At 41.9% G+C, this 12,427-nt stretch overlaps 1 protein-coding gene across 4 annotated transcripts in view; it reads left to right on the forward strand.

Moving 5' to 3' along the window:
• The first annotated feature begins 4,731 nt into the window (after positions 1-4,731).
• Positions 4,732-12,427, forward strand: part of nfic (nuclear factor I/C) — a 550,936-nt gene continuing 543,240 nt past the window's right edge. The window contains exon 1 of one of the 4 annotated variants that reach the window (XM_038778311.1): positions 4,732-5,313. In XM_038778311.1, the coding sequence (XP_038634239.1) occupies positions 5,305-5,313 (9 nt within the window). In that variant the 5' untranslated portion in view covers positions 4,732-5,304. Of the gene's footprint in view, positions 5,314-7,454; positions 7,920-12,427 lie in introns of those variants that run through there. The other 3 variants (XM_038778312.1, XM_038778309.1, XM_038778310.1) reach the window with 3 other exon arrangements.

The following is a 12,427-nucleotide window of genomic DNA, read 5'->3' on the forward strand; positions in this document are numbered from 1 at the left end:
TAACCTTTTCACCACACGGATTTTTCCAACATGATGAACAATTATAATTCTGCTGTTAAATATATCAGACCTGATTGTTTCCCCCATTAATTGTCGATGGAAGACTGCATCGTTATTTTTTGCCCAGTGTGTTTTAAGGATTAATAATATTAAAGAACTGTGTGGTACTTTTGAAATGTCTCAATGGGTCTTGAGGCCCAGAGTCTGTGCTGCCCTGTAATTCTAACTTGTTCCTGAATCTCCATTTTCTCATTTCTATTCCCTAATTTGCAGTTATCAATAATTTAACGTGTAATCGTGTTCATACAGTGAACATAGTTTCATAAAACATTCATAACTAGCAGCATCAGTGGGACGTGCTGGAGATTCTTTATCGGCTGTCGTTCTAAGTCTGAAGTGATAGAGAATTCAGAGTCCCGAACTTTAATAAAGTGCATGCCATTCGCTCCCACGCTAAACATGCTGTGTGTCTCAGTTAATTCTTTTTTTTAGCTGCTCTGCTTAAATATTTATTGAGGTTTTTACTGGAAATATTTGGTAGCACTTACAATACTTTGGATTATGTTTCCGGATCCTGCCGTCTCTTTAAAAGTTGCCCGTCCCTCCCTCCCTCCCTCCCTCCCTCCCTCCCTCCATCTGCTCATTATCGCTTTCCAAACCTGCCCGTCTCCCTCTCATCTGGAAACTTGCCCTGTTGTCCTCCCCGCCCGCCAACTCTGATTATCCGCTGTAAATGAGTTGTTTAACAACAGTGGTTGCAGTACAGTATATCGGAGTTAAACAATCGAAATGCTTGCACCTTCTCAAACTGGGCTCTACCGTCTAGTATTGCGGAACTTTGAAGTTAACGAGCACAGTATTTTGACTCCAATATTTTAATCGCACCATGACCTTTTTACAGATCCGTGTGGCTCCTGCATTTTGCTAATCTCATTTTTCTAAATATGTTTCTCTCTCTCTCCGAGTCTCCCGGTGATGTTGAAATCCTCTAAACTGACACAATGGTCGCTGTAGAAGGCATCAAGCAACCAAGTATTTGCATAATGGTGAGTGCTAGCAATCTGCTTCTGAGGCATCCCATAGGATTTTCATTAAACACGCCCTGATAGTGGGAGACTGTTCCCGCTCGTAAGAAAGGATCAAGAACGAGAGGGCACATATTTAGAGTGATTTGCAAAGTAAGCAAATATGATGTGTGAGAGAGGGGATTTTTTCACAGAATGGGGGGCGGAGGGCATGGAATATAATACCTGTAAGTGGAGGGGGGGGGGTGGAATATACTACCTGGAAGTGTGATGGAGGCATTCCAGAGGGCTTCAATATAAACAATGGTGGGATATAACACCTGGGTGGGGGTGGGGGGGGGGGGGTGGTGGTGGTGGTGCTGGATATACTACCTGGAAGTGTGATGGAGGCATTCCAGAGGGCTTCAATATAAACAATGGTGGGATATAACACCTGGGTGGGGGGGGGGGGGGGGGGGGGTGGTGCTGGAATATACTACCTGGAAGTGTCGTGGGGGCATTCCAGAGGGCTTCAATAGAAACAATGGTGGAATATACTACCTGGAAGGGGGGGCTGAAATAGACTACCTGAAAGTGTGGTGGAGGCATTCCAGAGGGCTTCAATCGAGACAATAGGCAAAGGCAAGCGAATGGCACCAAGACGTGATGCTGGTTTGGAGAGCTGGTGCAGACGCGATGGGCCGAATGGCTTCCCGCTCGGTACAAAGTTATCGAAGGGGAACTGAGACAGGCAGCATCGAAATTGTTCCCAACTAATTTTGATTGACTGTTGGGCGTGAGACCTGCTCATTGCTGGATTCCCATTCGCCAATGTAGTGGAACAATTAGCATTTCTATTTAGTAACAACTGGAGCCCAGTGTGAGACATCTGTCACCTGTATCTCCTTGCACCGCCAGGAGTGACAACCTACAGATTTTAAGGTCCATGTGTTGACGTGGGAAGAAACAAAAGATCCATATTTCCATTAAAGTGCCAGCAAAATACTGCGGATGCTGGAAATCGGAGAGAGAAACAGGAAAATCTTAGCAGGTCTTAAGAAATGATCCGGACCCGAAACTTTTCCTCTTGTTTCTCTCTCCACAGATGCTGCCAGACCTGTTGAGCTTTTCCAGCACTTCTTTCTCTCGTTTTTAAAATATTGCAAACATTTCCACGACTGTTTTGTTCAATTTCATATCTGGGAACCCTTCACCACACCTGTGATGTGTCGGTGTGTACTTGTCCCAACCAGTTATCGAACAGCGATATAGAAAAACATGTGAGTTCGCAGCAATAAAGAGTTTAACATTTGGCTCAAATCTGTAACGTCGGTATCGCATGATAGGCCATCACAGGTTGATCGCAAACAAGATGCAAGAAAGTATACCCCAAGGCGGAGGAAATGTCTGACATTTATTATCTGCTTGTTACAGGCCGCGGTGAAGCCAGCAGGTGCATTTGCAGTTTGCTACTCATCCCTTTAAATTAAGGTCTTACAAAAGTTTTCAAAACTTAAAAAAATTATAATTTAGTGTCAGAGAAAGCCCAATCCTATAAACGCAAAAAACCCCGAATCTTTTCAGTCATCTTGTTTGTATCGGCTATGAGTGGTTATTGGTAACAGTCCCCCTTCCCTTCATTCCTATTGACTTAATCGGTAGTTGTTGCCTACTATTGCTGCAGTCAATTATCGAGTGTTCATTCAGCAGGAAAGTGGGATTCAGTGGTGAGTTTAAAAAAATATATATTCTAGTGACCGTGACTTTTTGTTTCTGGGTATCGAACACGGGAAGTTGATAATATAACTTTTTTTAAATAAACGGCTAGCTGAAAGGAAGAACGGCTTCGGGGTTTCGTCATTTCGTTATGTCAGTTCAATTATATTCACTGCCACAAGAAATTGTTTGATATTTGTTTTTATTTGCAACTTGCAAACATTGAGTACATAAATAAACATTGCTGTAATGAGGAGGGACTAACACTAATTGGATGCCATTTCCAAGAGATGTTAAAATACCAGAGACTAAAATGGGTATTTCCCCAAATACAAGACGCTTAGGCCAGGTTGGATCTGTGGTGGGGACAGGGTAATAATAATCTTCTTAGTCTTTTGTATTAGTGTCACAAGGTAGGTTTACATTAACACTGCAATGAAGTTAAGACACTTCATCCATCCGAACTTTTGTCAGCTATACACCAAATGTAGAGCAAGAGATCTGTTTCACGTCAGAAATATAAAACAAAGTACAATTACAGAATACATTTGCACTTTTATTGTTTTTAGAATCTATAGCGAAATATTGCTTTCTCCCAAATCTGGCCCCTCATTCGAGCTCTTCTGCATTAGAGCGGTAACAACTCTGAGTGCGAATGTTAATTACCATCATTGAGATGTTGTCAGTGTCTGATAATAGTCCAGTGTTCGAGGAGCTACTGTAAATATCACCTCTGCTGAGAACAGGTGCAGCTAACATTTTTCATTCAGTTTAACTTTGCATGGAAGAAGCTACCATCTGTTCCACAAAACAACAGGCCGCGCGTTTGATGCATAAACCGGGGTTCAGATTCGTTCAGAAATGGGTGCAGTTTCTCAAAAGTACATAAAGGATTATAATGTTCAGTCAATCGATGACAATAAGCAGAGGAAATAATTTTTTCAATTTTCTAGACTTTAATTGATATACTACTGTGATTTCTGTTTTGTCGATTCTTAACTGTTGCATTTGCCAATCCTCACATTTTAAGTGTTTGGTATTGATGACTAGTGAATGGTATTGCTGTAAGTTCCTAGATGAGACACAATTGCTACAGTTTCCCAGGCACTATACAGTGGCGTCCAATAAAACGGTAAGGGGATTTCAGAGCGTAGATACATAGAGACTATTTCATCTGCTCGGGAAATCCGGAACTAGATGGCAGAATCTTAAAGTTGAAGACATATCAATTTAGGTGTGAAATCAAGAAGCACTTTTTCCACAAAGCCTATTGTAAATCTGGAATTCTTTCACCCCAAAAGGCGCGAACTGCTGGGTCAATTCAAATGTCAAGACTGAAATCAATAGATTTTATTGTCATTGCTTATGAGATAGAGGGAGGGAAATGGGAGTTGAGATGTATTCCAACCACCATCTAATGGAAAGACAACAGACTAGAGGGGTTGAATGGCCCATTCCTATGGAGCTGGAGGTAAATATTTGGAAACAGTGAAGTCACTTGTGACAAAACTATTTTAAAATGAATGTTCTCTCCTGCAATTCGAGATCGATACGTGTGTTTCAAAAGAACTTCAAAAGCAGCCAGTTCACCCCCTCAATAAATGATGGAGAAACACGTTCCCAATTTTATTCTACCTGTTTTCTTCGATGCTGTGGCGATTTGTCTAGAAACGTAAGGTGGTTTTCAATGTAGTAATCGAGCAGTTCTTACGGTGAGGCAGCAGAGGTTGAACTACATTGTTAACCTTATTTTTCCTATTTTAAAAATGAATGTTACTAAGTCCTTTCTTTTTTTCTCTCACATCAACTTCATTTTTTTAGGCATCTATGCGTTTGTTGGCCAAAATAAGGCTCCTTTAATATTTATATAATATATAAAAGCTACTATATATCACGCATATTACAAATTTGTTCTTAAGTCGTTAGAAAATCAGAACTATTTATTTGAGTCGTCGTCTTGTGTTTGCCTTGTGATGGTGAAAAATCCTGTTGCCCAAAGATTCGGCCACGCCACGCCGTCCAGCACCACGTGTTCCTCGCTTTAAGATTATTTGCAGCATTTGTGTCAACGCTGCTCAAAGCTAGAATTTAACTGAAGATTGCGATGTGCACGGACATGGCTTGGTAACGATGGCGAAAGGAAAGAAGAAGCGGAGCTCATAATCTCTTTGCAGCGATGGATGTTGTGTGTGCAAAAAGAGAGACTCAAGACCGTATGGTAATGAAGTGATTTCCTTATGCAAATAAGCCATTGCGGAAATAAACAGGACGCCTCGCTCGCTCCCTTCACTTCTGTAATATTTTTTAATACTACGCCATCAATTCATCACTAAGGCGGCCAAGGCAGCCCTCCCCCCATCTCCCTCCTGGGCAATCAGGATCCGCCGGTTGCCTTCACTTTTCCATCGGATGTGTTAGAAGAGAGAGAAAAAAAAATAACCCGCACACGCATCACACACCACACAAGAGCCAAGACCGAGGGGCAAATGTTTCTCTGGATGGAAGTAGGAAAATTTGCAAAGGAATACAAATGAGGCGTTAGACAAGCTTGTCATTCGAGTGCAAGTTGATTACGTACTTTCACATGGCAATGGTACGTATATTTCACCGCACGGTGTCGATCGGCTTGTTGTGTTGGTTCCGGTGTCTGTCTGTCTGTGCCGCTCTGTGTTGCTTGTGCGATCGGGTTTGTGCCAAGATTTTGTGGTGTTAAAAGGGGAGGGGGAAAAAAAGAGAGCGAGGGAGACAGACAAAAAGCAAAAGCGCTGAGCTTGGCAGATTTCCCATTTGTGAGCAGATTTGCTTGCCAGCTGAAATGAATTTGTGCGTGATCTGTGTACGTGTGCATTGCCTGACGTACATTCCGGGTCCAAGTTCAAGCGTGGAGGCGAAGTGTGTGATCGTAGCGGTAATGGCCGAGCAGGGGGAGCCGCCGACTTGAACTTGACTCGTGAACCGCAACGCTGCGGCCAAAGCCGGGACACATTTTTAATCTACCTCCCCTTTAAAGGGCCTTTTCCGGCCCTCTTTTAACGTACACCGCCTCCTTTTGCCAAAGATCACGGTCTTCCTCCCGAGTGCCATTAAATGGCTTTTTGTGTTGTTTTGCCATTAAAGACACAATTTGAAAAGTTCGGCGCACTTTAGGGAAGCGCAGGCAAGACTGCGGCCCATAGATTGGTGACTTTCACTGCTTTGAAATAGATTTCCCAGCCTACACTTTCAGAATAAAGCCGCGCTGTTCTAGTATTATATTTAACGTGCTTTATTTAGGCCCGGCAAATAGTGATTCTTTAAATTAGCCGTGTCCATTCAAAAAAATGCAAATATCGAATAATTAGCTAATAGCTTAGGGATACCCAGCTCGCTTTTCTTTTTCAAAATTATTCTGAATTAAATACGCCCAGAGGTGTAGAGAGAGGTTCTGTGGCATAATATTGGACGGTGCAATGTTTGTGTAAAAGTGCGAGATGGTTTAACCCATGAAGTTGAACTGAAAGAATCCCGGCTCGCCTGCATTAAATGGAACCGTGTGTAAAAGTGTTTCAAAATAGCTTTCACTGCCCTGAAATTCATCCAGCCGCAGACTCATGTAAACTTGACATATGTTCCAGAGATGGTGAATATTGTGGTTTTAAAAAAGCCCTGACCTAAAGCGAACTGCACTTGGCATCAGGATGACACGCTCGCAACGTTCTGTGATCCACGTTGATAGAAAACGCATTTTATATTTTGAGAGATCAGATTCCATTTGCGTATACTGCGGATATAAAAAGACAGTGTGCCTTTTGCCTTCTGAACTGCTCGCCCGCTGCACAGTCAGAATAGCATGCTCTCGCCCACTTCAGGCAGGGAGGCGTCCGATTAGCTCGGACACATTGCGTCGGTCTACTGGTGTGCAGAATGGTTTGTGCTGATAACGTCGGTTGGTGGAAAGCAATGCACTCACCGGCAGAGTAAAATGAGCAATTTAATAGCATGCCTTCTTAAAGGCAACCCCCCAGCATGTATAAATATACAAATCATGGCAACATTAAAATCACTATGCATTTATACCTGCCAAAAAAAGTCTGTGTTTATTCTGTTACATTCTGCTGGGGGAGCAATTGTTTTTGTCGGCCTGCTTCGGAGGGTATTTCCTTATGTCATCAAAATCCTGTGCATTGGCTTTGACTTGTGCAGTTTTGCGCTCTCCAAATACAATCTTCCAAGTCACTTATTCTGTTCAAATATTTGAACTTCATCATAAAGTTGAAGGGGCGCGAAAGAATGTGTCTGTGCTGCTGGATTTCACTCGTCTTTTTTGCGGGGGGGGGGGGGGGGGGGTTGGTGAAGATTGCAACGTTTCTGTTAAATATCTTTCAGCAGAATTGTCAGGATAATGACTACACTGCTGTTGTAAACCGTGTCCGAGAGACGCTGTATTAGTGTATATGAATCTTTGCTTCACTCTGCCGGGTTTATTGTGATTGTTTTTTTTGCGGATGAGAAAGGGCAACATTGCAGTGATCCGGTATATAGGTACCGTTGCGTATGTCAGAACGCAAGAGGCTGCGTTGCGTCTGGAGCAAGTCTCTTGCCTTTAAAGCGCGCCTCTTAAAGCGGCGCTAACTTTTCCTGTTTTGTTTTGCCCACTGTGCTTTTTGGCGAATGATTAGTGGAACAATCGTGAGCAGCGAAGAGTTAAAATAAAGAGGGGGGGAGGGGGGATGGCGTTAGAAGGGGCAGGGTGTTGAAGAAAAAGTAGTTGGGTTTATTTACATTGCCGGCGATCTCCCAGTGGCCTCGGTCCATTGGCTGACAGCGGGTTCCGAGTGGTGCTGAAATTTGGGTCTAATGGCAGAAATTCCCTGAAGTCAGATGTTTTGGGGCTTGGTCAGGACGGTTCGCGTCATTCCAGGATCGCTCTCCTTTATTCCTCTATCTTTCCCTCTCTCTCTCTCTCCGCCTTTCTCACCGGTTGACAGATGAAGCCCGGTTTCCAGAGCTACGTTCCTTTGGATAATCCTTGATAAGTGCCACTTCTATCACCCTCCCTCGCTCTCTCTTTCAATATATATATATATATAATTATTAATTTTGGTTGGGGGTGGGATTTAGACGCCGAGGCGAGATGTCACGATGATCCAGTAACTTTTGGATGGTCTGCGACTTTGATTCCAGGTCGTCATGATGTATTCTCCTCTCTGCCTGACTCAGGTAATGCAAATGTTCTCTTGAGGCGATTTAATCATCGATTCGATTATGGGTCACGGACACCGGAGTGGGCGGCTTTTGCCACATTCGCCGCATTGTGTTTTCCCCGGGAACGCGGTTACTGTTGAAAATGGCGGGATAATTTCTGCAGCGTGCTGTCCGTCCCGGAGCACCCCCCCCCAGGCGACGGCTGCCAAGAGGCGACCCGCATTTAGTTACATCTGCGTCCCCCCTCCCTCATCAATTTTTTTTAAAAACCCACAGCTCACCGTTTTTTTTGTTTCACATTTACTCTTTGACTCGTTCCAAGTTCGCCCCAGTTGTGTGGCGGAGCGGTTCCATTCGCTGCTACGAAGTTTTTTAATAAATTGTGTGCCTGTGGTTGTCACAAATAGGAAGAGGTTCTGCAGCGCGGAGACTTGCCTCTCTCTCTCTCTCTCCCCCCCCCCCCCCCCAAACTTATTTTTTTCTAGCACTGTTTGTTGGAGAGATTCTGTTATTTATTCCCCAGGTTGTTCCCCAACCCTTCCCAGATTGTTATGCAAACGTTTGGGAAGTGTAACAAAGTATGGGAAATTGTTGGGGGTGATGGGGTCGAGCAAGATGCCTTGTATTTTAGCAGGTGCCCAGGTTCTCCAGAGCGAGCAGTTCATTTAGTGCATATTTGGGAATCCTGGCGGTTTTGAGTTTTTTTGACTGCTCCGCAAACTGTTTTTTACTTTATTAAAAAAAACAATTTGTTTCTGAGTGCAGGTTGTTTGATCATACATTTATTTTCGCAGTAGTCATAACATTGATTTTTTTAGCGGTATATGTATATGTTCTAGTGAATGTCCCAAATGTAATTCAGTAAGGGGTCTCTTCCTTTCATGTGTTTATTCTTAAAGTGGTGCTATTTACGCAGTTGTGTTTATTTCTGTATTAATAGGATGTATACCTGATGGGAAAGGTTGTTCTGAAGTTGTTTTATTTGACAGAGGCACGGCATTGGTGGTGGTTTGGCCCACAATTGGGCAGTGTAACTTCACAAACTCCTTTCAGAAATTTCATTTTGTGTATCCCTGGAAGAACTGTTTAATAAATCCAGTGAAGTAGGAAATTTCACCTGAAACAAAAACTTTGCAATTCGGCTTCCCCTTTTCTGACTTCAGATATGCAAAGTTATTCTTCAGAGTAGTCGCTTACAAGGAAATGGAAGGATTGATTGCTGAATAAAAGCCCCAGTAATGGCGGGAACAGGAGATGCGAATAAAGTGATCTGAAGATGTCATAAATGTAATAATTTGTTTGTCCATATTTTATTTTCTAAGGATCAAGAATGTAAAATCTATTTTGAAGCGGGAGAGCAGCTTGCAGTAATCTGAAAGCAGTTCAAGTGTAGCTAATCAGTCCAGACAGTCTGTATCGGATAACAAAGCTGCATTATTGTCCTATTAATTATTTAAATAGTTTCATGGTCTAGAAGCATTATAAACATTCTTTAATAATAACAGACAAAGGGAACTTCCCATATAAAACAAGAAGACATTTCATTTGTGTTTTAAGAAAAAACGAAAGTGAAAGGGTTCGGTGTAATTTATGCATTATAATTGAGAACCTGAATGTTCATTTAGCAGGATACTTTATGCATTTATTGAGTTTTACCATGTTCCTTCCCTTGTGGTATTTCCTTTGGCACTTTTTCTTTCTTTCATTAAGCATATCATCCATTATGAGAAAACTCTTACACCTCTCAAACTGTTCTTTTTTTTTCTTCATTTGCTTCTATGTTCACATTCTGTTCGGTTGTCTTTCACTTATCCCATCCTCTTTGCCACACTGTATATCATTTTTCTATTCCTGCCAGTTTCTAACCTTTAACATAAAGTGTTGGAGGACCATGTGAATATATTGCTGCTAATAGCTATATTTAATCTGTTAAATTTGAGGAAACTCGAGGCCAGTGGACCACTGAGCCTTGAGAAATTGACTGAATTGAAATAGGAAACAATGTGCATATGTATATCATATCAAAACATATTGATCTGAGAAACTATCTTTACAGTCAGATGTTTGGTATTAGTTACAGTCATAGTGTAAAGGCATATAAAAACTGTGAATTTTGAGGCCTGTGGTTTGCAAGTGTCTGTATGCTATAATTTAGAATGGCCAACATTGGATGTTAGGCACAAAATTAGTATTCACAAGTGTCCTGGGTTTCCAAACATTGCTTTGCTATTGCCATATTTTTGGGTTGGTGTTGGGGGAGCGGGGAACAGTTTAATAGCATGAATTTAACGTGGGTTGACATTTTCTTCCAGGAGTATCTTGTCCGGTCTTGTGCGCATTTGTTTCAGTTAATCTTGGATATTATCCCAATGGCCCTTAAACATAAGGGAACAGACATAAGGTGAATGTTGGCTGGCTGCAGTTTCTGACACTTGCTACAACATTAATGCCAGTAACATGGAATGTAAATGACCAGGTGGCATCACCTTTCAGTACAATAGTCCGAGATCATTTAATGCATGTGCGGGTTGGTTCAGAGAGCAAACAATTAGTTTGTTTTGTAATTAAGAATTTGTAATTGGTGCAACAGCCTCACCTCCTACGCTTTTAATTTTGGAACCTAAGCTTGGATGGACTGATTCAATAGTTTTAACCAGTGATATATGTTTGTGTGTGTATGTGCTCCTTTATTCACTTGAGCAAGTTTGTCCACTTCGAGGTTTGGGATGAAATGAGCAAAATCAAAGTTGCCACTTTCCATCAATCATCTGGGGCATCGTAAATTTGAACTCACTGATTTAATTAAAAATCACACAATTTAAAAATCAGACAATTTGTGCAAGTTAAGCCCTAAGTGAGGTGGCACTGATTTTCCCCCATTCTTTGCCCACAGCCTCAGAGCAGTTATTAGTGAATTTAAGCTCACATTAATCTGCTCATATTTTTGATAAGGTGCAAATACCTCTTCAAATGCTCCGATGGTGCTAAGAATGCAAAACAACATTTCATTTAAGGTGCCCTTAAAACTTTACATAAATGTCTTTCGCAGAGGATGATTTTGATAGAGTGTAGTCATCACTTCTTAGGGTGGACTTCAGACAAGTGTCAGGCCAGAAGAGAAAGAGCTTTTCTTTGCAACCAGAAGTACTATGCCTTGAACTACTAGTGCTTGATGCTGACAATGGAGATCAAAGTGAAAATGTTCTATTCCCTACATAAAAACACACAAAAAATAGCCGTGGTTAATTAGCTTTAATGGCATTTGCAGTTAATAGCATATTGCATATTCATAATTTTAAACCAGTATCATGCATTAAAATTATTTCGCTTGTCACCTACTGAAATGACTTTTGAAGGGGTCATACTAACCACAAGGTAAATAGTAGTACTAGGGATTTTTTTTTTGTCTGTCTGGTTTCGTTTAAGACACTATGGAGGTCAGTATTAACTCACAGCCACCCCACTTTGCACCTGAAAAGTGGACAACTAGACATTCAAGACTAACATGTTCACTTCGGCTCTGATGTAATAGGTTTTAAGCAAGAACAGGGGGAGGAGTAGGTGGAAGGAAACAAAAGTGAAGATGTGCGATGGGAGGTAAGGCGGGAGAGATTAAAGGACAAACGGGATGATGGTGCAAGGCAAAAGGGAATGGCAGTGGCTCAAATAAAGAAAAAAACGTCGGCAGGAGGTGTAAATGAGTAAAGCATTGCCAAGAGCTTCCACACAAAAATCTTTTTATAAATGAGGGCAATGATTATGAACTTAAATGGTTGAACCTGGTGCTGAGTCTGGAAGGCCATAAAGTGCTTAATGGAAAGGTGAAGTGCTGTTCCTTGAGATTACATCGGGCTGCATTGGAACAATGTAGCAGGCCGAGTTCAGAGTGGGAATGGCGCAGAGAATTAAAATGACAGGCAACTGGAAGCTCGGGCTGAATGGAGGTGTTAAGAGAAGATTTGACGGAGGTATTCAAAAGCATGAGCGGTTTTGATGGAGTAAATATTGAGAAACTGTTGTGAGCGGCAGATGGATGGGAGGACACAGATTTAGATAATTGGCAAAAGGACCAAAGGTGACCCGAGCGCACATTTTTATATAGTAAGCTGTAATGATCGGGAATGCACTGTCCGAAAGGATGATAGAAGCAGTTTTAATAGTAATTTTCAAAAAGGATTTACTTAAATAATTGCAGGGGACTAAATTAAATTGCAGGGTTACGGGATAAGATGAGAGAGCATTTGATTGCACTACCAAACTGCAGGCAAAGGCACAATGGATTAAAATTCCATCTTCTGTGCTGTATCATGCTATGAATCCATTCTCTGACTTAATGTCTAAGTGCATAACTTGGGGACAACAACTTTAAAATGAATGTGGCCTAAATTACAAACAGTTGCCCATTTTGCAGGCGTAAAACAAGTACAGCTGTGACAAATAGAGTGAGAGGACCTGAAAGTCCACTCCCAGATTTGCACGTGTGCCAAGGCCAATGCCAACTTTGGCAGGGCCTTTCTTTTTAG

The sequence above is a fragment of the Scyliorhinus canicula genome, chromosome 18, assembly GCF_902713615.1.
Source record: "Scyliorhinus canicula chromosome 18, sScyCan1.1, whole genome shotgun sequence".
Taxonomy (NCBI): Eukaryota; Metazoa; Chordata; class Chondrichthyes; order Carcharhiniformes; family Scyliorhinidae; genus Scyliorhinus; species Scyliorhinus canicula.